Consider the following 27476-nt stretch of genomic DNA (forward strand, 5'->3'; position numbering starts at 1 on the left):
TTTTAATTTTTTTCGTATTGGGTAAATTATACAACAACGATAACAACAGATTCAGTATAATCACACAAAATGCGATCTAGAGAGGATATTTGTAAACAAATCGTATCACTATCTCAAAGAGGTAAAGACGTTGTTTTCAATAGATGTGTGGAGTCAGTCGTGGAGCCAGAATTTTTACTAAGGTAGTTCAAAATCTAAGAAAGTAAGCACACGAACTAGCCAAAGAGAGTTTAACATCAACTATATATACGTAAAAAAAAAAAATTTAATTAGATATAAATAGCAAAATTACTGGACATAAGTGTAACTATTAATATACATAAAACTCCTGTACTTTTTCCATTTTATTTTGCCTAAACTTCAATTGTAAGTCTTCCTAATAACTTCTCTAATTTTTCTTTTATATTTTAGTTATTAACTCTTTGTCAACCTTGTTGGAGGTCTTTATAATCTTTATTCCAAACTTTTTCTCCTTTATATCCTATGATTGTACGAAATAAATGCTTTTTTCTATGAAAGCTTTAATTTCTTCTATTTCATTGGAGCTTTAATTTTTGCTACCTTAACTTTCAGCATTTTTGTTGAATGCAGCAGTAGAGTTTATAACATAAAGTAATTCAAAGATCATATTAATCTAACAACAAGAAGATACCATACAAAGGTAAAGTTTTTTAATATTTTCATTTTATTTTTGTTCTTGCATGATGATGATCATGATGATAATAATGTTTTTTTGAAAATATTTTTGATGATTTAATTACTAGGTGAAGAATATGGCAAATACTACAAAGAAGAAAACTGAGAAAACAATTCCTGGCATAGTGGGTTTGGTGTTTTCATGGTCTTTAAAGGATGTGTTGAACAAAGATCTTTACAAAGACAAGGTTTGAATATAAATCTTTCTACTTGTTCATGTGTTGGTATTGGCTAGCTACGTTGTTCAGACTCTTCAAAAATGTCGATAAATGTTTGTCGGATTCTTTCCTTTGGAGAATCTGGCACAAGTGCGACAACATTTTTAGAGAATCTAAGCAACATATAGTTGGCTAGTATGGTTTATAATACGAACATATTTTTATTTTGTTTTTATGTATTCGTACATTGTTCAGAGTCAAAATCAATGTGTTTAGTTGATCGGAGCAATATAATTTGTTGTTCATGTGTTGGTTTTGTCCTATAGGTAGAGTTGCTTAGGACCGATGACTAGAGTTAGTCATCGTGTAATAGAGTTACGTTATTACAAGAGATTAGGCTTAAGAGTTTAATCCTCGTGATTATTGGAGTCTGTAATCACTTTGTTGCTTGAAAATTTGTGAATCGTTGGAAAATCCTGTGAGACAAGTGGTGGTTTTTCCTCCCTTGAGCAAGGAGGTTTCCACATAAACATTGCGTGTCTTTACTCTCTCTTGCATTGTCTTTTCTTCTATATTTGTTTTACTGTATATAACTTAAATTCTTTTGAACATTTGTTCCCAAAACAAATTTCTCTGCCTTCATTACTTTTTATGTGGGAAGGTTGAGTTCTTACATTTAGATGTGAATTTGAACATAGATTTTTCGAGTTGGTTGAAATGTTTAAGAAAATCGTGATCATAGAAAAACCTCTTTGACCTCCCAAAAGGAAATTGTGCCACATAAAAATGACGAGGGGAGTACTTAATTATCCCTTCAAAGTTTGTTTTCACTTGACGAATGTATTTTGAGTTTCGTGCATGATATATGACTGAACACGAATTTAGATCCAAAGTTCGTGGATTCAGAATGAGTATGATCATAAAATATGTATTCGTCTTATTTTTTTCATATGTACACAGTTTTTGATCGAGTTGAAAGCAATAAGTTTAGTTGAACCCCGTCTTAGATCTAAAAATGTATCTATATAACCGATTGACTAAGCGCCAAGTTTGGATACATCCATTTGAAATCAAATGCAACTCTGTCTTCCTCTTGTGTTTAGAACAGATATTTCATATTCGTATTGAAACATTTGTCTTCTCTTGTCCCTTGTCGAATTGTCAAGTTATAAATCCTTTTTTTCCAATGTGGTAGGTTAAGGAGATTCCGGAGACATTCTTGTCGATTAATCACTACATGAAGTCATTCATTACTCCACTTGTTGAAGAAACACATGCTGATTTGCTCTCAAACGTCGCCACAGTTTCACAAGCACCTGCAGTCGAGGTTCTTGATGTCAATGCATGGAAGCCTTCTAATCCTCCCAAATGTTTATATTATGATATTTTGTTGAATAGAGTTGTCGAGGGGAAGAACATTCAAAGAAAATATAAACCGGCAAATGGAGATTTGATTGCACTATCAGATGTGATGCCAACAAGAATCGATGATTTGAACAGTCCTAAGAGGTCTTATCTCATTGCAATAGTTGATAAGGTGAAACGTGAAGATCCATATCAGATACGTATTCTGTCTTCGCAGCCTATTCCATTTCAGAAAGAAGGAAACAAAAGGGGTGAACAAAGGGATGACAAGCTTTTTGTTGTGTATCTTTCTAATTTAACAACAAATCTTCGAATATGGGCTGCCTTGAACTCGTGTGAGGCAAATACAAACCTGAATATCATCAGAACTGTACTGAAAAGTAATCCAAATAGTGTAAGTAAAACTCTTTTTTCCTCTCTTATTCTATTTCGCTTGTAAGTTATATCGAGCCTGTGATTGTGGTTTTGTTTTATTTTCGATATATGTATTGTTTGTTAAACATGTGTCGTTTACATGCACATATAAAGAAAACTTTTGCAAAGCAATGTCGGATTACACCTCTTACTAAGGCGCTTCTATACCGCTGTTTACTCTTGTTCCTTTCATCTTTTGAGGTCAGTAAATTTTGATCGTGCGCAGGCTGCACTGGACTGCTCCCTTTGCTCCTCCACAGAATCTAAAACGAATACTGCTATATCAAATTCAAGGACCATTATTCAGTCCTTTGGGCTTGACAGTGCTCAACAAGAGGCTGTTCTGAGTTGTATTGCAACAAGAGAATGTTCCCACCGGAATACGGTTAAGCTCATTTGGGGTCCTCCAGGAACAGGAAAGACTAAAACAGTTGCCTCCTTACTTTACGTATTGTTAAAGATGAGATGTAGAACTTTGACATGTGCTCCTACAAACATAGCTGTGTTGGGAGTTACCAAGAGACTGGTACAACATGTGCGAGATGGTCTGGAATTCGACACGTATGGTTTAGGGGACATCATTTTATTCGGTAATGCTAAAAGAATGGAGATCGATGATCATGAAGATTTGTTTGATGTATTTCTTAATAATCGTGTTCGTACTCTTTCTTCCTGTTTGTCCCCTATGCATGGGAAAAGTCCTATCCAGTCCATGATATCTTTTCTTAAGGCTCCTATGAAGCAATACCAACAGTACTTAAGAGAAGAAGAAGTAGTAGAAAAGCATAGTACCAAAAAGTCGCGGAAAAAGATTGTCGTAAAAACCTTAAAAAAGAACAAGAATAAGGCATCGAAGGATAAAAGAAGTTCTGAAACGAGGAATAACAAGGCTGATGTTGTTGGGGAAACCCCGAATGAAGGTGAGACAAGTGAAGAAGGAGCGAGCGTTTGGACATTTGAGGAGTTTGTTATCAACAGATTCAAACGGATACAAATACATTTGACATATTGTTTGACGGGCTTGTACACACATCTGCCTACTTCTTTCCTTCCGCTCGAAGTAGCTAAGGAAATGGTTAGACTTTGTAAGATGCTTCAAACTCTTGAAACATTGTTTGGTTCTGTGGTTGCATGTGAGGGGTTTAAAGAAGTTCTGCTTGGTATTATTTTGTCAAGGAATAAGGCGAGACGTTTTGCTTATCTGTATGCAACTAAAAAAGGATGCCTTAAATTACTGAAATTTCTCAATGAGAGTCTCTCTATTCCCAGTCTCAAATATGATTATCAAATTCGAAGTTTTTGTCTAAAAGGTGCGCGCTTGATTTTCTGCACTGCTTTTAGCTCATCAAAATTGTATACAAAGGGAATGACTCCAATGGAGATTGTGGTAATTGATGAAGCTGCTCAGCTGAAAGAATGTGAATCCACTATTCCGTTACAACTCCCTGGTCTCCGCCATGCTATACTCATCGGAGATGAGAAACAATTGCCCGCTATGGTTCAAAGCAAGGTTTTCAAATTTTTCTGTGTTTAAATTACATCATTTCTCTTTTAGAATTTACAGTCAGTGTCCGTTTTATACAGATCTGCGAGAAGGCTGAGTTCGGGAGGAGCTTATTCGAGAGGCTGGTAATTCTAGGACACAAGAAGCACCTTCTTAATGTTCAATATCGGATGCATCCGAAAATAAGTTTGTTCCCAAATAGCCAGTTCTATGAGAAGAAAATTACGGATGGTCCTAATGTTACAGCAGCATTATATGAGAAGAGATTTCTTAAAGGAGATATTTTCGGCTCCTATTCATTCATTAATGTAAGTAGGGGAAAAGAGGAGCTCGATGATCATCAAAGCACGAGAAATATGGCAGAAGTTCGCCTTGTAGCTGAGATTGTTGCTAACCTCCATAGAGGTAATTGTACTTATATCTCACGAACTTGATATGCACAAGATGAATTTTATAGTATCTTGTTTTGCATCCCGATTGCCTAATATTGTTATGTAAAGTACAGAATCTGTCTCTTCAAAACATAAGGTCCGTGTTGGTTGTATATCTCCTTACAAGGCTCAAGTTTTTGCTATTCAGCAAACTCTTGGAAAGAGATATAGCACGGATGTTAGGAGTCATTTTTCAGTGAATGTGCGCTCTGTCGATGGTTTTCAAGGAGGTGAAGAGGATGTGATAATTATATCCACTGTTCGGTGTAATGGGAGTGGATCTATTGGTTTTCTTTCTAATATTCAGAGAGCCAATGTAGCGTTGACTCGAGCAAGGTACTGATTTTGAAAACATTATTACATTTCAAAATGTTTCAAGTAAATGTTAATTTTTTCAATTGGCTTGTTATGTAGATACTGCCTTTGGATATTGGGAAATGCCACTACTTTGGTTAATAGTGGTTCCATTTGGACGAATATAGTCATTGACGCCAAGGCTCGTGGTTGTTACTTTGATGTTACTAATGACAAGAGATTGAGTCAGGCAAATTTGAGCGCTACCATTGAGCTCGGACAGATAGATACATTACTCCGAATGGACTCCTCTCTGTTCAAAACAGCTAAGTGGAAGGTATTTTACTTCATCTGGCTTAAGCTCAATGTTTATACTTACGGTTGTTGCATAACTCATCAGCAACACACCTAAACATGCACTTTTTTTCAAGTTTCATACCTCTAACTATCCATCGTTCCTTATACCTATCTAAACTATCACTCCCTTTGTGTTAAAACACACCTTGATGTTGTGTTGGTCAAATGTTGTCCCCCCTCGACAATTGGCTACGAAGGGGGAGATGAAACTCAGGAAAAAAATGATAGTTTAGTGTATCTTTGACCTAACAGGTTGTGTTCGGTGAGAATTTCTCAAAATCGATCGCGAGAATTAAGGATCCGGAGATAAGTAAAGAAGTGATTTCCCTATTGGTGAAGCTATCAAGCGGTTGGCGAAAGTCAGAAAAGAACAGAATGCTCAGCAACAAGGGTGGAAATTCTTCTGCATTGTTGGAGGTCTACAATGTCAAGCAACTAAAATTGATTTGGACCATAGATATTCTGCAGCAGAACTCGACACACATTCAAGTACTAAAGATCTGGGACATTATACCAGCATATCTGATACCGAACTTAGCTAAGGACCTCGACATCCTTTTTGGTAGATATACAGTTGATATGATGAATCGCTGCATCTGTAGACGTGTAGAACGGTACAAACATATCTTAGCTTTGTCTCTAATCTAAATTGCTGTCTTTTCGTCTGTTCTTAGAAGTCATCCTCTTCTGTAGAAACTTAGTACTTCCGATGACTTGGCCAAACTACGAAAATGCTGTCTCAAGAACCACTTCAGCTCACGATGATCGTGACCAGACCTTGGCACGTCAACTCTCAGCTATGAGTTTGACAGATAAACCAGGATCTTCAAGAAGTTCCAAGTGAGTATAGGCTGTACATTATATACTTTATTGTTTTTTCTGGATATTTTTTGACTGCTATATCAAAAGCTATTATATTAAACATATGATACAGAATATGAAGGAGAGCCTTGGAGTAACTGGTAAAGTTGCTACCATGTGACCAGGAGGTCACGGGTTCAAGCCTTGGAAACAGCCTCTAGCAGAAATGCAAGGTAAGGCTGCGTACGATACACCCTTGTGGTGGGGTCCTTCCCCGGACACCGTACATAGCGGTAGCTTTAGTGCACCGGGCTGCCCTTTTTTAATATGATACAGCATACAGTTCCAAAGGAAACTTGGCCGTTATAGTAAAATGTTGTTATTGAGGATGATTGAGCGTTCTTGTTATTTGGACAGATGATTTGCTTATCAACCATAGAAACGTTCCTTTATGGTGTCGATTCAATCTATATATACTTACCAACTCTTCTCATTTTTACCAGTAATTTTCACAAGTCCAATTTGAAGAAAGGAGGAAAGAGCAAAGCAGTGTGGCAAACGGTATCAGATCAATCTACTAACTAACTTTCGTGAAGATCATGTGGAACGTTTTGCATAACGGAGGTATATGTATCATGGAAATATAATGATTCTTGATGTTCTTCATCGCCTTCTTGAAGCGTAGTCACATAGATTAAAGGGTAGTCAGTTGAACACCTTCACGGGGAAATTATATTGCCTGTGTAAGAAGTTATAGCCTATATGTATGTTAAAAGTTTACTTTAAGTTTTCTCTTTATATATATATATATATATATATATATTAAGTCTTGAATGCTCTTAACGAAATTTCTGGCTCGCCAGTCACTAGGTTTATCATGCTTTTACTTTGTTATTGAAGGATCAGTTTGGAATCTGGCTAGAATTATGCAGGTATTAGTTTTGTGGGTATTAGTTATGTAGGAGCTATTTCACCTTCTACTTTCGTATAAAATAATACACCAATTTCCTCATAATTTATACATTTATTATTTATGTGAATTTCTGAATTACAATATGTTGTATTAATTTTATACATAAATAACTTGCTTATAACTAGCTATCAAATGTTGTATAGCTTATACATAAATTAATACATGGATGAGCTACCTTTTTACTAGCTACCAAATGACTCCTATATGTTTGTTTGAGTTTGTCACTGACAACATGTATGATTTAGGGGCGGAGGTGCAGTATTACTTATGATTTCAGATGAATTCAGTATCTTTTACTCAGACCATTTGTATATGGGTCACGACTGATACATTGCATGTCCATGATCATTTGCAATGTATCATTCGTGGCCCATTTGATATTTGGATTTGACGATTTAGGTTTTGTTCCTAAGTTATTTACGAGTTAGGTTTTGATATTCGGATTTGTCGATTCATATTCTATCGGGTTGGATGAAATGAACGGGTTGGGTAAAATAAAATGAATTAAGTATAATTGAAATGAAATTCTATTTAGTTGAAGGTAAAATTGTGCAAATCTATTGTTTGTCAAAGTTTTTGTTCAATCATACTATGTGTTCTCATGATTAGAATAAATATTTACGTAAAAGAAAGGTATTCCAAGAATTCAAACAGTTAAATATGTGATAATCTCTGGGATAAACATAAATTTTTTTTTTTTGTTAAAATAAAACCTGCAATCAAAACTCTTTATAAATGGCATTCTCTATAATAGCATTTCACTATAACGATCAATTTTTTTTTTGAAAGAATTGATTCTATATGTTATATTATATATTCCTCATAACAACATACTTACTATAACAATCAAAAAATTATCCGAACAAATGACACCGTTATAAAGGCTTCTTTGGTATATTTTGCTACTTAACAAGCTTTCAAGCCAAAAATGTAACTTATATTTGGCGGAGTCAAATGGGCAGGTTAGATTGAAGTTGAAGGACTAAAGTGGATCGAGTTAATGATCTGCTGAAAAGTTACTTAGGTTAAGATGGGCTAAATAACAGGTTAATGAACCAACTCGCCAAACTCTTATCTTGTTTCAATTTTGTTATTTATATTATAATAATTTATATAAGATAGCGGTACAGAATATGTACTCTACTCTCTCTACACAAGGTATGTTATTGTGTAATATAAGGTCAGAGTTATTATTACTATGACGATTTATAATGTGTTATTTTTACATTTTTCATCTTGGCTTGTAATAAAGATGTCAATAAAAAGTTCATATATTTTAATCAGAAAAGGGTCATATATACCTCAAACTATTGAAAATGATACGTAAATACCATTCATTATACTTTTAGGTTATTTGTATAAACCCTTAAACTATTGAAAATGATACGTATATATCCTTCAGTTAGATGGTATGCGCCACCTGTCCTCAGTGAGTTCAACAACTTTGACTATTAAAAGGTTGTTGCTGTTGTTGTGTAATAAGGTCAGAGTTATTATTACTCTGGCGATTTATAATGTGTTCTTTTACATTTTTCATCTTGACTTGTAAAAATGATGTCAATAAAAAGTTCATATATTTTAATCAAAAAAGGTCATATATACCCTCAAAGTTTTTGAAAATGATACTTAAATACCATCCATTATACTTTTGGGTTATTTGTATCCTTGCCGTCTAACTTTGGTCCCAAAGGAAATCCATTTCCCGATTTATCCCATGCTCCGGGAAAATGTTCTATAACTCACTTTCAACTCTAGCTGTAGAACATTTCCTCAGCAAGTCAGGGGATAATTGCTAAGGAAAAATGAGTTAATTTCTTTCGAATGAAGACACGTGGTGCACGTCGTCTAACTGAAGGGTATATACGTACTATTTTAAATTGTTCGGGGGTATATACGTATTTAAAGTTAGACGGTAAGGGTACAAATAACTCAAAAGTATAACGGAAGATATTTATAAAATATAAAAAGTAACGTGGACGGCAGGATTCGAACCTGCGCGGGCAAAGCCCACATGATTTCTAGTCATGCCCGATAACCACTCCGGCACGTCCACCTTCATATGACAAAGTTTAGTTAACAATTTAGAAATAATTCTATTAAAATAATATTATTACTTCCACCAACAATTAAATTGCATATGACATTTACCAAATTAAGATTTATTAATCATTTATTAATAAAGATAGTCAAGGTTCCATCAAAAACAACATTTCTACTTAAGAATAAGTTTGAGAAAACAACACCGAATGTATTATTGTTGTTGTTGTTAATTAATGTGTGTGACTTCTTCTGTGTCGTCGATATTGATTTCAATTGGTGTAGTTCTTGTTGTTCTCATATTATATTATTCACGCTACAGTTGGTAGGTCTGAGTGTGGCGAGATTTGAGGTCCGAATGGAAATTGAATTGGGGGATGCAGCCTGTTTATTTGATCTTGGCAATCTTCAATTCCTCATCGCATAAGGTAACATCTGTCTCGAAGTTCATTTTCTTAAAAGGCAATCCGGTACAATACAACTCCGACATGGGAAAGAACTCGACCATAAGGGACTATTATACAAAGTCTGTTCATTTTCTTAATTAACTAAAATGTGAAAAGGTAAGCAGTTTGAAGAAACTAAGGCCACAAAAATGGCCACATACATGAATGGTATAAAATTCAAATATTTGCACAATCAAATTAAATTACTTAAAAGGAAATTGCAAGTAAGTTCATGCAATAACATTGGTCTTTAAACAAAAATAAATGGTAAGTAACCTTCTATAACATGTGTTAACGTACATACAACGATGGTGCAACAAATCATAATACTATCGACATATATAACTTATATCCTTTGGTAGAATATACAACAACGATAACATGCCCAGTGTAATCCTACAAAGTGGGAGTTAATTCCTCAAAATGTCATTGAACTTGTGTAAACGTCCCACTAAAGTAATTTTTGTTTCTTTTAGGATAATATTGTCACTGAACTATGCACTACTTTCCATTAAAAGGTAAAACTAAGAAATTGTTAAGGATATGTTTGGAGAACCACAAGGAAAGGAAAGTGAAATTAGATGTAATTAGATAGTCCAATTCTTAATTAGGAATAAAGAATTAGGTCCAATTACGTGATGTAATTACAAAGTTACATTTTATTTCTTTTTTTAATTTTAATTTCTTTTTCTTTTAATTTTATTTTTTATATCTATTATTTTAATTTCTTTTTTATTTTTATGTTTTTCATTTTACATTATTTATCTTTCATCTCTTTTCTTCTCATTTTCCAACCTTTACTTCTTATGATTCAATATAAGTACTCGTATTTTTTTCTTCATTTAGTGCATTATTGCATTTTTATTTTAGTGTTTGAATTAAAGTAGTATTTCATTATTGAATGAGATGACTTATGTGTTTTTCCTTTCTTTTGAATTATTTACTCGTTGGAATTTTATATAAGAGTATTGTGTCTATTTCTTGAATTTTCAATTTGTGTTTTATTTTATGTTTCAATTTATTTGTTTTAGTACTATAGACTTGTTATTTTATATTGCATGTCACTTCAAATTGTCGAGTTAATTTTCTAAATTGCCATTGAACTTGTGCAAATATCCTACTAAAGTAACTATTGTTAATTTCTTTTAGGAAAATATTGTCATTAAACTATGTACATCTTTCCAAAATAAGATGAAACTAAAAAATAGTTAAGGACATATTTGGAAAGCCATAGAAAAATTGAAATTATATGTTATTGGACCATTTGCAGTGACATCAGGGGCGGAGCTACGTTGTAGTAAGGGTGGTCAGATGAACACCCTTCGCCGGAAGATTACATAGTATACGTACATGAAATGTTGTTTTAAAGGCTTAAATATAAAATATGAACAATCTTGACACATGCAGTTGCTCTAGCCTAGTGGTGGTAAGCGCGTAGGAAATAAACAACGCTCCTTTAGTGCGTGGGCTCGATCCCCTGCGGTCTATTTTTCTAAAAATGTTTTTTTCTCATATTTAGAAGAGCCTCTAAATGCTTCAAAATTCAAAACTCGGGAGAAAACGAAGGATTAGTAGACTTTGTTCCTTATCTTTTATTAAAAATTGAAATAAAATTTAAAAGTAATTATTTAATTTAAAATTAATAAGTAAATCCGAAAAACTATTTATAACGTTGCTAAAACCGAAAAAGCTTTATATAGAATTTTCTTTTAAAAAAGACCTCATTTAATTCTACTCTTCATCTTTCATGTTTTCTTTTTTTGCTTATCGCTTTACTTCGTATTAAGTTAAACATGAACACTAAAGCTAAACATTATGTGGTTTGATTTTAAATTTTTGATACATTCATGAAAAAATGATTAATAGTATTATGTAGTTTGATTTTAAAATTAATGTACCATTCGTCAAAAAAAAAAAAATTGCTAATGTAATGATTGAACACCCTTCATGAAATTTCCGACTCCGCCACGGAGTGGCATGCAATATGAAATAGCATGTCTATAATACTAAAACAAATAAACCAAAACATAAAATTAAAATCTAAGAGAAAAACATAATTCTCTTGTATAAAATTCCGACGAGTAAATATAATTCAGAAGAACGAAAAACACACAAGTCTATAATCTCATTCAATAATAAAATACTGCTTTAATTCAAACACTAGAATAAAAATTATAAAAATTCAATAATGTGCTAAATAAAGAAAAAAAATATGAGTAATTATATTGAATCATAAGAAGTAAAGTTGGAAAATGAGAAGAAAAGAGATGAAAGATAAATAATGAAAAATGAAAAAAAGCAAAAATAAACAAGAAATTAAAATAATAGAAATAAAAAAGAAATTTAAAAGAAAAAGCTATTAAATTTAATTTTTTAAAAAAATGTAACTTTGTAATTACATCACGTAATTGCACCTAATTCTCTATTCCTAATTAAGAATTGACTATGTAATTACATCTAATTTCACTTTCCTTATAGTTCTCCAAACATATCCTTAACAATTTCTTAGTTTTACCTTTTAATAGAAAGAAGTGCATAGTTCAGTAACACTATTGTCCTAAAAAAAAACAAAAGGTACTTTAGTGGTATGTTTACACAACTTCAATGACATTTTGAGGAATTAACTCCACAAAATGAGATCTGGAGAAAGTAAAGTGCACGCAATCCATAACACTACCTCAAGATGAAGTAGAGAGGTTGCAACCTCCGATAGACCCCTAGCTCACGACAAATAACAGTATAAATGCCGAATAAGTATACATTTGCATGAATAAATGTATACATTCTCGTAGATCAGAATGATGGCACAATCAAATATTAAGATCATAAGAGTTATATATATATAAATTAACCATTGCTATATATCAACTGAATAACTTCAAAAATATTGTATCTATTAATTACAGTACTCTTGGATATGTTGCATCTCAAAAATTCATTCAAACATATTCAAGAATCAGATATCATCATCAAAAGAAGACAGTGAACCCGGTTTTAACACGATGAAGGCAGTGATAGCACCAAGAATCCAAGCTTTCCAAGCAAAAAACTGCCAACAAAAACACAGAATTTAACGTTAGATAGTCAAACTAAGACACTTAAATTGAAGCGGAGGAAGTAGTAGATATGACAGTATATTCAGTGTCGTCGTATCCTGTATATATGTTACCTGTATTTGCAGTATGTTAGATTGTGTAACTTTCTTTTTAGTGTGTTTCATAAAGAGCGTCGCTTTCTATATTGTATATGACATGTTTAAGACAACAATATACAAAGTACGTTCTGGTAAATTAAACACTTCATTAGTTTAAGACGTCAAGATTCAAATATTTCCATCAGTTTCCTAAGACACTATGAATTGAAACGGAGGGAGTAGTAGATATGACAGTATATTTAGTGTCGTCGTATCCTGTATATGTTACCTGTACTTGCAATATGTTACATTATAACTTTCCTTTTTAGTGCATTTCAAAAAGAGTGTCGCTTTCTATATTCTACGTAGCATGTTTAAGACAACAATATACAAAGCACGTTCTAGTAAATTATAAACACTTGTGAATTGAAACGGAGGGAGTAGTACATAATGACAGTATATTTAGTGTCATAGTATCCATATGTTACCTGTATTATGCAATGGTTATATTAGCATTGTAAGGCCTCCTATTTGGACTTGTTGCGCATATATCGTTCCATAAAATCTTCAGCGAGTAGATTTGGTTTTACTTCGCGGACAAGTTCTCCTAGCTTCATCTTCGACTTCTGAAATTTACTGGTGTAACAATGAGTATGTAAGTAACCAAACTGATCGAAATACTTTTTCTTCATGAAGTATTTGCAACCTATACTCACTTGGAACTTCTTGAAGATCCTGGTTTATCCTTCAAACTCATAGCTGCCAATTGGCGTGCCAAGTTGTTGTCTCGGCTGTTCTTAGACGAGCTTGTTGTTGAGACAACATTACCATTAATCGGCCAAGTCATTGGAAATACAAAGTTTCTGTAGAAAATGAAGACTCGTGAAGATCTCAACATTCTTCCGTTATCCTAAACTACAAATGTAGATGACTAGGAGGACGACAGATTTAACTTACATACACTGACGGTGTAAAGAATTTTATAGCTTACCTTAGTTTACTACTAACTAGTTCCATTTATTATGGTAAGTTACTTCTCGTTCTCTTTTAGATGACTAAAATTCTTTTGCGCTGTCAGTGGACAGAAGCTAAGCAGATGACACGATAGCAATTTAGTTCAGAGAGGGGAAAAAAGAAGACATTGTGTACCGTTCCACACGTTTGTATTTGCAACGATTCAGCATATCCACTGTATATTGGCCAAAATGAACGTCAAGGCCCTTTGCCAACTTTGGTATAAGATATCCAGGTATGATGTTCCAGATCTTTAATACTTGAACGTATGACGAGTTCTGCTGCAGAATATCTACGGTCCAAATCAGTTTTAGTTGATTGACACAGTACACCTCCAACATTACAGAAGAATTCCCGCCTTTGTTGCTGAACTTGCTGTTCTTTTCTGACTTACGCCAACCACTCGAAAGCTTCACCAAAAGGGAAATCACTTCCTTACTTATCTCAGCATCCTTAATTCTCGCAATAGATTTTGTGAAATCCTCACTAAACATGACCTGTTAGTTTGCACAAAATATAAGACGACATAACCACTTCCGAAATTTTGGCTCAACTTAACAAGCAAATTCCAAACTCAACAGATCGGAAAACTACTTAGTTGAACATGAAATGCATGACAATTGTTTGTATAGGAAATGGTGTTAACGTAAGGTCTTCAAATAGTCTAAAGTACGAAACTGACTTGAAGAAAGAGTGAACGAGAACTTATATACTCGTCATAGGCAAATGAAGCCGCATACCTTCCACTGGGCTGATTCGAATATAGGAGAGTCCGTTCTGAGTAATGTTTCGAGCTTGTCAAGTTCAATGTTTGCATTCAAAATTGCCTGATTCAATCTGTTGTCGTCAGTAACATCAAAGTAACAACCACGAGCCTTGGCATCAACGACTAGATTCTTCCATACGGAACCACTGTTAACCAACGTTGAACCATTTCCCAATATCCAAAGACAGTATCTGCACAAGAAGCCGGCAAAACAATAAAGGACATGTTCATCAATTATCTTCTAGTTGAAAGATGAATAAAAAAGAACAGCCAAACATTTTGAAATGTGGTAATATTGTCGAGCAAATTAGTACCTTGCTCGTGTCAATGCAACATTTGCTCTTTGAAGATTCGACAGAAAACCAACTGATCCACTGCCGTTACAACGAACAGTAGAGATAATTATAACATCCTCTTCACCGCCTTGAAAACCATCAACAGATCGTACATTCACAGAGAAGTCACTCTTAACATCAGTGCTATATTTCTTGCCAAGAATTTGTTGAATAGCCAAAACTTGAGCCTTGTAAGGAGATATACAACCAACACGGACCTTTTGTTTTGAAGAGACATATTCTGTAGGTAAGATAATATTATTAGATCTGTCAACGCACCTGACATTATAAAACTAGAAAAATTCATCTTACGGACAAATTAAATCGCTAAAAGATAAACATGTTACCTTTATGAAGATTAGCCACTATCTCAGCTACAACGAAAGCTTCTGCCTTATTGCTCGTGCTGTGTTTGTCATCAAGCTCCTCATTTCCGCTACTTACATTAATAAACGAATAGGAGCCAAACATATCTCCCGTAAGAAATCTCTTCTCGTATGCTGCTGATTTCACATTAGGGCCATCCATAATTTTCTTGTGATAGAACTCTCTATTAGGGAACAAACTTATTTTCGGGTGCATTCGATATTGAACATTAAGAAGGTGCTTCTTGTGTCCTAGAATTACTAGCCTCTCGAATAAGCTCCTACCGAACTCAGCCTTCTCGCAGATCTGTATATATCGGATACTAACTGTCAATGACAAAAGAGCATCGCAAAAAATTTAAGAAAAAAAAAACTGTAAAATATTTAACCGATATACCTTGCTTTGAACCATAGCGGGCAATTGTTTCTCATCTCCGATGAGTATAGCATGGCGGAGACCAGGGAGTTGTAACGGAATAGTGGATTCACATTCTTTCAGCTGAGCAGCTTCATCGATTACCACCATCTCCAGTGGTGTCATTCCTTCTGTGTGCAACTTAATCGAGCTAGAAGCCGTGCAGAAAATCAAGCATGCACCTTTCAGACAAAAACTTTGAATTTGGTAGTCCTCAATGAAATTCGGAATAGAGATACTCTCGTTAAGAAACTTCAACACTTTTATGCATTCTGTTTTTCTTGAATGAATATTTGAAAGTCTCGTCTTACTCCTAGTAACAAATCCCGGAAGAATTTCTCTTAATCCTTCAGAAGGTTCCACAGTAGCAAACAATTTACCAAGAGTTTGAAGCATCTCGAGTAGTCTGATCATTTCCTTAGCTACTTCGAGTGAAATGACAGAAGTAGGTAGATGCGTGTACAAGCTCGTTAGGCAAAATCTTAACTGGTTCTGGATCCATTTGAATCTTTTGTTGACAAATTCATCAAATGTCCACACAACGGCTTCTTTGCTGCTCACCTCCCCTTTGTTCTTGACCTTGTTCACTTTGTCAGCTGCTCTGGATTTGTTCTCCCTCCGAGAATTTTCTTTATCTTTCTTCTTGTTCTCTTTTAATGTTTCAACGACAAATTTCTTCCACAACTTACTCTTCTTATTTTTGTCAAGCCCTTGATCATTGCTCGTACTAGATTCTTGACTAGTATCGCTTCCTTTTTCTTCCTCCTCTTCATCATCGGTATCCTCATTATCATCACTGTCATCGTCCTTCTTCTTTTGTTTTTCTAAGTACTTGCGGTATAGCTCTTCAGGATCCTCGAGCAAACATATCATGGATTGTATACCAATTCTCCACCCATTATTCGGAGACAAGCAACTAGCAAGAGCATCAACACGGTTCTTAAGAAATACATCAAACAAATCTTCATGATCATCGATCTTCATTCTCTCCCCGTTACCAAATAAGACAATGTCTCCAAAACCATACGTGTCGTATTGCAGACAACTTTGTACATTCTGCATCAGCCTCTTGGTAACTCCCAACACGGCAATGTTCGTGGGCGCACAAGTCAAAGTTCTGCATCTCATCTTTAACAAGACATAAAGCAAAGAGGCAACGGTTTTCGTCTTTCCAGTTCCCGGAGGTCCCCAAATCAGCTTAACCATATTCCGGTGAGTACATTCTCTTGTAGCAACACAACTTACCACAGCCTCTTGTTGAGCATTATCTAGCTCAAACAACTGAGCGATGGCTCTTGAACTTGATATAGCAATATTACTTTTAGTTTCTCCAACGGAGCAAATGGAGCAATCTACCTCACCCTGCAAATCATTGACGTTTATTAGACCACAATCAAGGTGGCTCAAGGGTGAGTCTAGTAAAACACTTGTTAATAATATTACTATGTAAAGTTAAACATTTATTGTAAATGAATCCCGAACATTTTGTTAACTAGAACTAGTTATTACTTCTATAATAATAATATTACTATGTAAAGTTAAACGCCTAATGTCATTTAAGCTTAAAATAGTACATGCATGTGCATATATATTAAACATCTCTGATTAATATTTGGCTTTAGGTCACTAATTTTATTTTGAGACAACCAGATAACAAAGCATTGCTTACTACAATGCATATAATTCAAGAAAGAAAGAAGAGGTCACTTACAACATTCGGAGAATCACTTTCCAGAACAGTCTCAATGATCTTCAAGTTCGAATTTTCCAGGTCTGAATTCAACGCGCTCCATATTCGCATGTTTGTTGTCAAATTAGAAAGATAAACAATAAAAAGCTTGTCCCCTTGTTCGCCATTTTCCCTGTCCGGTTTCTTAAATGGAATAAGTTGCGAAGACAAGATAGGTATCCTCCCCGAACCTTCATCTTTCATGCCTTGAACTATAGCGATGGCGTAAGATCTCTTAGGCCTATTCAAATCTTCGATTCTTCTTGGTTTCACATCTGTAATCGCAATAAGATCGCCAACTTCAGGTTCATATTTCGATTCATTTTTTAACTCCCTCTTATCTTCGTCTTCCTCTTCCTCCTCCTTAGTTCGTTTCAACAAAATATTGTAATACAAACCCTTCGGAGGCTTAAAATCTTTCGATATTTTAACATCAAAAACCTCAAGAGCAGGGGCTCGTGATACTGTTGACACATTTGAGAGCAAATCGGCATGTGTTTCTTCGACTAGTGGTGTAATGTATGACTTCAAGTAATGATCAATCGACATGAATGTCTCCGGAATTTCTTTTACCTAACACATCAGAACAAGACTAATCAATAAATTGGTGAATCGCGTATGTTAAAATAAAAATGTATATATCAAACCAGTATGCTTAGAAATAAAAGAAGAAAGCATAGACATCTCTAGTAACATAAACACACAAAGAGTAAAAACAGAAATGCATTTGACATTTCATTAAAACAAATTTGACACCCTCCGTATAATTTGCAAATTTGCAAACGTCCATCTACATTTTTGAAGAGTCTGAACAACGTAGCTAGCCAATACCAACACATGAACAAGTAGAAAGATTTATATTCAAACCTTGTCTTTGTAAAGATCTTTGTTCAACACATCTTTTAAAGACCATGAAAACACCAAATCCACTAAGCCAGGAATTGTTTTCTCAGCTTTCTTCTTTGTAGTATTTGCCATATTCTTCACCTAGTAATAATTAAATCATCAAAAATATTTTCAAAAAAACGGTATTATCATCATGATCATCATCATGCAAGAACAAAAATATTAAAAACTTTACCTTTGTATATCTTCTTCTTATTGTTAGATTATGATCTTTGAATTACTTTATGTTATATATTCTACTGCTGCATTCAACAAAAATGATGAAAGTTAATGTAGCAAAAATTAAAGCTCCAATGAAATAGAAGAAAGCTTTCATAGAAAAAGAATTTATTTCGTACAATCATAGAATATAAAGGAGAAAAAGTTTGGAATAAAGATTATAAAGACCAACAAGGTTGACTAAGAGTCAATAACTAAAATATAAAAGAAAGAAAAAGAGAAGTTACTAGAAGTTACTATAATGAAAACGCTTTACCTACTGAAGATGAAGATAAAAAGACTTTTAGAGACGATAAATATACATTTTAATAAAAAGGACTAAAGTTTTAATTGGCATTAATTAATTATCATTGAATTCAATGACGCTATATAAAAACATATTTTAGTGGCAATTGAGTTATTACAGTCAGCTAAATATTTTTTTGATATAGTAACAAGATCTATTGTATATATTTTTGCTTACCTAAACATAGAGGAAAGTTATTTAAATATAATTTTTGCTTACCAAAACTTATGAGGAAAGTTATAGTATATATTGATATTCCATGTTGATGTCAATATCAGTGTTTTGTACTGTAGCAAAAGTGAAAAGATACCAAAATATGAAAGGAAGAAAGAGGAAGATGATGAGAAGTTATTAGGAAGACTTACAATTGAAGTTATTAGTTAGGTTCAATAAATGTGAAAAAGTATAGGAGTTTTATGTATTTTAATATGAGAAAAACATTTAGATAAAATTTTGTACGACACACTTTAATTTTAATTTTAGTATATTTTTATCAACTTTTTTAACTAACATGACATATTTAATGTGGATTCCATTTTATGTACTAAAAATGTCACGTAAGTATAAAAGGGTGACAAAAAATATTAACATTGAGTTCAGGGGTAATAGGATTCCCGTAAAGTTGGAGTGTGTCGTAACAACTTTAATCATAGTTCGGGGGTACTGGTCTACTGGATGCTTATCTCTATTAATATAGCTAAATACACACTTCTATCAAAAACAACCTTTTTACCTCTGAGTGGTACGATTTGTTTACATTTTACCCACTTCAAAATCGACTTTGTGTGATTATACTGAATATGTTACTATCGGTGTTGTATACTTACCCACTATGGAAAAAATTAAAAATTACCTATGGTCTTCGTCGCTAATATGTCCCTAAGTTGCTAACATAACTTTTCGAAAACATATTGCTAATTTATTAATGACATAATACATAAATATATTATTTAATTTGACTTTGACTTTCATCTTTGTCCTTTAATTTTGGATGTGCACAAGTAAGTATTTAAACTTAAATAAAGTTGAACAGATAAACTTATGCACAGTACGTAACATCCTACGTGGACAATTTGTATTCTACATGATATTCTAAATGTGTTACGTCACATAGAATATGTGTATCTATTTATTCAACTTTATACAAGTTTTAAGTATCTATCATGAGTCAAGTTAAAGGACATTTTTTTTTGTAGGATGCCTTTATTAATACTACCTATCATTATATCATTAAAGGAATTGCAAATAATTTTATAGTGTTAATTAATTTGGATAAATGGAGTAATTATTTCTTCTTTTTTTTTTTTTTGGTTGAAGGAGTAATTATTTCTATATTAACTAGCCAGCTTACACTGTGCTACGCACGGCCCAATGTTGATTCTTAAAATTTTTACGTTATGTATAATTCTATCATTTAATTAAAAGCTTTATTTGTTTGGTTTTTTTTTTAATTTGTTTGGTTGATCCTTAAAATATTTATTTGTTTGGTTGATAAATTCTAAGTTAGACATATAATATTATAGTTAGATTGATGAAATTGGCATAACGATATGTTAAGTTGTTCAAACTTTTGTGACATTGATAGTAAATTATATTTTTTAAATAATTTAAGTTCTTAATTATTGCGATTTATAATATTTTTTTCTATTTTACTAATTAGAAGTGACATAGTAAAATTATTATAAAAAATACTTGTGAATTTTTTTTTAAGTGGCTCCATATAAGACGTTATGTTAATTTAAAATATCAAAAATTAATTTATCATTTTACGTCAATTTTACTTTGTTTTATTAAATATTATATTAATTTTTTAATACTTAAATGACTTATAATAATTATGTATGAGTAATTTAGTAAAACTACAATTGAAGTAGTTGAAACAGTCATGTTATAAATATCTATTTTAGTTTTTTATTAAATATTATTAATTTTTTTAATACATAAATGACTTATAATAATTACTTAGGGGTAATATAGTAAAATCACGATTGAAACAGCTGAGGCAGGCGTGTCGAACATGAGTAGCCTGCTTCAGCTACTTATTGTGACTTCTTATATAGGATACTAATAATATAATTTTTTAATGCTTAAATAACCATAATAAGTAATTAGGGATGATATAGTAAAATCACTATTGAAACCGCAAAGCTGACATGTATTAAAAGTGATATAGCATAATAACTATAAAAATTACTTGTGAAAATAATCTAAGTGAGCTTCATATTAGACGTCAAACTAATTTAAAACATCAAGAGTTAATTTATTATTTTATGTCTATTTCTTCTTTTTTATTAAATATTATTAATCTTTTAATACTTAGATGACTTGTAATAATTAATTAGGGGTGATATGGTAAAACTACGGTTGAACCAACTGAAGCAGACACGTCAGAAATATTTATTTTACTTATTTGTATTAAATATTAATTTTCTAATACTTAAATAACTTATAATAATTAATTAAGGGTGATACGGTAAAAATATGGTTGTAGCAGCTGAAGCAAGCAACTGAAACAAGCATGTCGACCTGCTGCCTACTTAAGCATAAAACTCTCTCTTATATATAACTATTTAATTTAAATGTCATAATGTTTAGATGACTGTAATAATTAATAAGGGGTGATATAATAAAATCGTGATTAAGGCAACGAAGTAGACATGTATTGAATGAATTATAATAACCAATTAGAAGTGATATAACAAAATTAATATAAGAAAATACTTTTGAAAAAAATTAAGTGGATCTCATATAAGGCGTAAAGTTAATTTAATATTAAATATTATTAATTTTTTAAAACTTAGATGACTTTATAATAATTTTTTAATATTAATTTTTAATACTTAGATGACTCATAATAATTAATTAGGGGTGATATAGTAAAATTACGCCGAACCAATCAAAGCAGACATGTCAAAAATGTTTGTCTTTTTTTATTAAATATTATTAATTTTTAATATGTAAATGACTTATAATAATTAATTAGAGGTGATACATTAAAATTACGATTGAAACAACTATTTTTTTTTTTTAAATAATAATAAGTGAAACTTTGAAGAACTTAGTAGTCATTTTGAAAACTACCTTTTTATTAAATATTATTAATATTAGAATACTTAAATGAAAATAATAAAATTATATTTGAAGCAGGCGGCTGAAGCAGCCAGGACGATCCCAAGCTACTTTTCAACATTGGCGCTTCGTATTATAAAGTAATAAGCATTAAAGTAGAATAAATTGTAAGTAACATGTCATCACACTGGTAACGTAAATATTCTTTTTTCGTTCATATATGAAAGAATATAATATTCTTTTTACGTTCATATATGAAAGAATATAATTTAACTTGTATTTGGTTTATACTTAACATGTTATGACAAATTAAGATTACCATATTAAGGCTTGTTAACTTGGTAAGAATTTAGTTAAAATCCATGTAATAAACTATGTTGATCTGATAAGTAAAAAATATTTATATTAATACCTCCTCGTTTATATATAAATACTTGTCAAATTTTTTATTTGCACGTCTCTAAAGAAAAATTATTTATATTAATCTCTTCATATTTATGACCAAGAATAAAAGTGAAAACAAACAACTAATTATGTCCACTCTCTACGTTTGTTTTTACTTGTCACTAATTCCTAATTGTATTTCTACTTTTATTTATTATTTTGGCATATCAAAAATGACAACTTTTTTTTTTTTTTCTATTTTATTCTTAGCACTAATTGTCTTTTCTCCAAACTAATTTTAAAACACAATGTAAACGTAATTTAATATGGGTAATATCATAAAATAACTATATTATTAATTATTTTTCTTAATGAGCTAATGTGTCAAGTTAAAATGTGACATACATGAAAACAAACAAAGGAAGTATGTAATATTTATATGATTTCGAATGACAATTATTTAACTTAAATTCTAAATTAATTATTCTCCATGATTCGTATTTTCATAAATTGGTGTGAAAAGAGGAAATAATTGTCATAAAAAGAATGCTATGATAGAAGTGAAATCATATAATGGGAAAATGTAGAAAGCAAAGACTTGAAAGTGATTTGTTTGGGGGGTCGTTTTAGTTTCCTTCGTTGGGAATTAAAAGACAATTCATATTTTTGCAATGAGTTAGACGAGTGAACTTCCTTATCACAAATTAAAAGCTACTGTACTAGTATGGAATTTTGTTTCCATGCCGACTTCGATAATGTGGAGTTGTTTAGATTAGTGGTGTGAAAAAATTTAACCGAATCGATAAAAATGTTATTGAGTTAACAGGTTTTTATTGATTTTATAAAAAATATTTATTCGGAAGAACGGTTTGATTTCGATTTTAGCTTATTGGATTATGGGTTAAACCGATAACCCAATTAGGATATAGTAAATTACTGTTTTACCGCAATTTATGTTAACCTATTCAGGGCAACAAAGACACAATACAAAACACAGGTACTGCCGTATTGAAAAGATTGAAGCATTCAATAGCTTACAACAACTAAAATTTACTCCCGCTATCTCAAATTACCCGTCCCAAATTGAGATGACACATTGAATAAGAAAAATAATAAATAACATGACTATTTTACCATAGTACCTCTATTAAATGATGTTTACATTTTAATTTAAGGAAAAAGTAATTAATGCAAAGAGTAAAACATGGGGAAAAAAATTGTCTCTTCTTGATTAATGAAAAAAAAAAACAAGTAAAACCAGAAATCAAATTAGAAAATTTGGGACGGAGGGAGTAGTTTTTTCCAAACTAACATTCAGTTCACGTTTGAAGATTCTTGTTAGAAGACGCATTGCGTAGGAGTTTGGCAGCAACTAAGATTCTACTTTTTTTTAATGTTAGTTGTTACTAATTCTATTTCATGAGTATTTTCTTATTGGTTAAACAAAAAATCAAACCATTAAGGGCTAAAAATCGATAAATCAAAAACCGATAAAAAAATATCTTACTGGTTGATTATTGATTTTCCATATTTAAAAATCAAAAATCAATAAACCAAACGAATAACGCATAAAATCGAACCAAACCAATCGATGCACACCCCTAATTCAGATGGTAAGTAATTAACACTTTTAGTTCTAAAGTTATGAAAGATGAAAAAAAAAAAAATATACTCCCTTTATTTATTTTTACTTATCATTGTTTTGATTTTTGAGATCAATATATCTAAACTTTGATCAATATTTTAAGATGTATAATTTAATATTTAAAATTTAAATGGTTGAAAACTATACGAAATGTGCTACAAGATGCAATTCATCTCATATTAATATGATAAAAAAAGTACTCCTTCTGTCGAGTCTCCTGCATTTTACACCCCAAACTTATCCTATTTATTTTTACAATTTACACTCTAACCGCTTGGTCTTTGCATTTTACACCCAAGGTGTTTTCTTTTTTTAATTACACCCCATTCTATTTTTTTTTTACAATTTACACCCTAACCTTTGTATTTCCTTACAAAGCAGTAAAATTATTTTTTTAATGATTTTTTCATGAGGGAAAAATAGGAATAACAATATACCCCTCCGTTCCATTTTACTCGTTTCAATTTGACATTACATATTGATTAAGAAAAACAATTAATAATATGATTATTTTACCATAGTACCCTTATTAAATAATGTTTACATTTTAATTTGGAGATAAAACAATTAATACTAAGAGTAAAAAAGAAAAAAAAAATTGTCTTGTCCTGATTAATGAAAAATAACAAGTAAAATCAAAAATCAAATTAGAAAATTTGGGACGAATAAAATGGAACGGAGGAAGTATTATTTTTTAAAATAAATTTATTTAATTTTTAGTGTAGGAAGTTAGATAAAAAATTTGCAAACTCAAATTTTTAGAAAATTTCAAACGAATGTCATCTGAGTTAAGAGAAGATTGATATTGCAGAACTAGTGATATAGGAAGACATTGTTAAAGATAAAATTCCATCAATTCATGTGTTATATTTTTTGCTTTTTCCTTAACTACTGCTATTCTATTCATTTTCCCTCAATATTTTAGTCCTTTCTTTATGTTATTATTTTCTTTCTGGCAGATAGTATAGGTAATTATGATTGCATTAATATAGATATGACTCCAGAAATTTCACTGCACCGTACTTTCACCATTCAGAAGCAATGCCACTACGAAATTTTAGCAGTTACAAATTAAAGTGAGAATACTTATTACATGACAATAGTTAGATGATAAATGTGAATGCAAGAACATATCTTGAAAGTTCGTTATACTAAAAATTAAATAAATTTATTTTAAAAAATAATACTTCCTCCATTCCATTTTACTGGTTCCAAATTTCCTAATTCGATTTTTTATTTTACTTTTTATTTTTCATTAATCAAGACAAGATAATTTTTTTTCCTTTTTTACCCTTAGTATTAATTGTTTTATCTCCAAATTAAAATGTAAACATTATTTAATAAAGGTATTATGGTAAAATAGTCATGTTATTAATTGTTTTTCTTAATCAATGTGTAATGTCAAATTGGAACGAGTAAAATAGAACGGAGGGAGTATATTGTTATTCCTATTTTGCCCTCATTAAAAAATAATTAAAAAATAATTTTACTATTTTGTAAGGAAATAAAGAGGTTAGGGTGTAAATTATAAAAAAAAAAAAAATAGGATAGGATGTAAGTTAAAAAAAGGAAGACACCTTGGGGTGTAAAATGCAAGGGACCCAAGAGGTTAGGGTGTAAATTGTAAAAATAAATAGGATAGGGTGCAAGTTAAAAAAAGGAAGACACTTTGGGATGTAAAATGCAAGGGACCCTCCGTCCCATTTTACTCGTCCCAAATTGGGATGACACAACTATTAAGAAAAATAATAAATAGCAAGGCTAGTCTCCTATTAAATAATGTTTACATTTTAATTTAAAGAAAAAGTAATTAATGCAAAGGGTAAAATAAGGAAAAAAAATTGTCTTATCTTGATAAGTAAAAAAGGACAAGTAAATGGGACAATAAATTAGAAAATTTGGGACGAATAAAATGGAACGGAGGAAGTACATCTTAAAATGTTTGTCAAATTTAAGTAGGTTGATTTAGTAGTGTGAAAAATCAAACCGACTTTATAGAGTCGAATTAAATACCAATTTATTATCATATGCTTCTCGATTGCCTTTGCTTATAAAAGCATGAACCCGCTAACTTCAATTTTTTTATTTTTTTTTTTAAAAAAAAAGATTAACTCATTTATTTAAAATAAAATTAATTAAATTCCTAATATGCCCCATTCCATTGGGCTCTACAACCCTATACATGAAATTGCTATGCTTGTGATACCGGTCATAACTATCGCACACATAAAATCAATATTATATGCGTTTCTTGTTTGGGTTTGCAAACTTTTATTATCTTTTCACTTCGTTGTTTTCATTATCAATTAATTCAACTTGTAATTCTCTTTATATTATATGAAACTGTAATATTATTACTTTGTTTTCTCATTCATACCTTTGTACTTCACTCATATAAATATCATGTACGTTTTTTATTTGGTTTCACAAAATAAAAAATAAAAAAATTAAGAACTTCACATAGAAACATTTATGACTTTTCACTTCTCTATTTCCACCTAGCAATTCAAGTTATAAGTTCCTTTATATGCAAATGTTACAATATCATTCATAACATTATTTCTGCACTCACTAAATCAACACTATAGTATCTTATTGGTTTTGCCAAAAAAATAATAATAATAATAATACAATTTGTTGTTGCACTAATCAGATGTACATTGTATGTGTTCGTTATTTAGTTTTGCAAACGAAAATACAATTAAGAATTTAATTTATTCTTGATATTTGCTCATTTAATAATTTGTATATCTTTGTATCTATTACTTTATTTTTAAATGTTCCTCTTTTCAATATAATGCATTATTACACTCATTCTTTTTTGTACATTCTTTAGGTTTAATCTGAGAGTGGAATCATTTGTGGGAGTCATTTTTTAATACACAAAAAAACATGAATTTAATCTTATATTCCATACTTGTTTGGCTTGCTTATTTTTCACATGGTTGTGTGTTGCTACACACTTTTAGCGTCTTTGAATTTGATATACTAATTTCTCGTCTGAATATGACTCATTTGTTAATGATAATGTTTTAAAAATAAAATTTCTGAATCTATTCTCTAGCATGGTAAGCCCTAAATGTGTTTTGGGACAAATTGAACCATGATGTATATGAAAGGAAAAAGAAAAAAAACTCAAACAATTCCCATTGGAGAAGAGAAGGGGACCGCGACAGCTTTTTGCAGCTGTTCTGTCACATCACAGTTGGCAGCAACTTTACAGCTGTGGACAGCTGTGAGAGTTGACTTGTATGGAAAGGTCTAACCTGGTCCCTCATTTGGTTCCTTAACCAACAGATTTGTCAAATCACCAAAACAAAGCAACTACACATCATTAGTTACCTAGTTCATACATAGTCTAGATAGCCATATAGTGGACGGTCTGGTGTTATGCATAGTTGAATGGGTTGTTGATGCGATGAGGTTGACTACGGACGAACAATATAAACACTTAGTTCAATGAAGGGGACCACAACAGCTTTCTGCAGCTAATCTGTCACAGTTGGCAGCAACTTTACAGCTGTGGATAGCTATGAGAGTTGACTTGTATGAAAACGATCTGGTGTGAACCTGGTCACTCGTTTAATTCCTTAATCAGCAAATTTGTCAAATCATCAAACAAAAAGCAACTACTCATCATCAGTTACCTAGTTCGTGCATAGTCTGGATAGCAATCTTAGTAGACGGTCTGGTGTAATGCATAGTTGAATGGGTTGTTGATACGATGAGGTTGA

General features: G+C 31.7%; 2 protein-coding genes and 1 non-coding gene across 4 annotated transcripts; 1 reads left to right on the plus strand and 2 right to left on the minus strand.

Annotated features, from left to right (window-relative positions):
• Positions 1–463: 463 nt before the first annotated feature.
• LOC107868279 lies at positions 464–7092 on the plus strand. Its single transcript, XM_016714933.2, has 10 exons — positions 464–661; positions 765–884; positions 2050–2613; positions 2860–4143; positions 4218–4542; positions 4643–4904; positions 4983–5199; positions 5472–5833; positions 5913–6059; positions 6524–7092. Exons 2-10 carry the CDS (start codon positions 774–776, stop codon positions 6603–6605), a joined length of 3354 nt encoding a protein of 1117 aa, XP_016570419.1. The 5' UTR covers positions 464–661; positions 765–773; the 3' UTR covers positions 6606–7092.
• Positions 7093–8964: 1872 nt separating this feature from the next.
• Positions 8965–9046, minus strand: TRNAS-AGA. The gene has a single exon. It is a non-coding gene; the product is annotated as a tRNA-Ser (tRNA).
• A 3245-nt stretch (positions 9047–12291) lies between these two features.
• On the minus strand, positions 12292–18816 carry LOC107868278 (probable helicase MAGATAMA 3). Of its 2 annotated transcripts, none has more exons than XR_007054412.1 (11): positions 18315–18816; positions 18101–18220; positions 17216–17806; positions 15487–16866; positions 15072–15396; positions 14704–14965; positions 14364–14580; positions 13759–14120; positions 13326–13472; positions 13098–13235; positions 12292–12525 (listed from the first exon to the last, which is right to left on the minus strand). XR_007054412.1 is itself a non-coding variant. In XM_016714929.2 (11 exons), exons 2-10 carry the CDS (start codon positions 18209–18211, stop codon positions 13137–13139), a joined length of 3504 nt encoding a protein of 1167 aa, XP_016570415.2. In that variant the 5' UTR covers positions 18212–18220; positions 18315–18530; the 3' UTR covers positions 12292–12525; positions 13098–13136. The 2 variants fall into 2 exon arrangements, 1 of the variants encoding a protein (XP_016570415.2); XM_016714929.2 differs by having other exon boundaries at positions 13098–13245; positions 18315–18530.
• Between the last annotated feature and the right edge of the window lie 8660 nt (positions 18817–27476).

The sequence above is a fragment of the Capsicum annuum genome, chromosome 4 (assembly GCF_002878395.1).
Source record: "Capsicum annuum cultivar UCD-10X-F1 chromosome 4, UCD10Xv1.1, whole genome shotgun sequence".
NCBI classification, from domain to species: domain Eukaryota; kingdom Viridiplantae; phylum Streptophyta; class Magnoliopsida; order Solanales; family Solanaceae; genus Capsicum; species Capsicum annuum.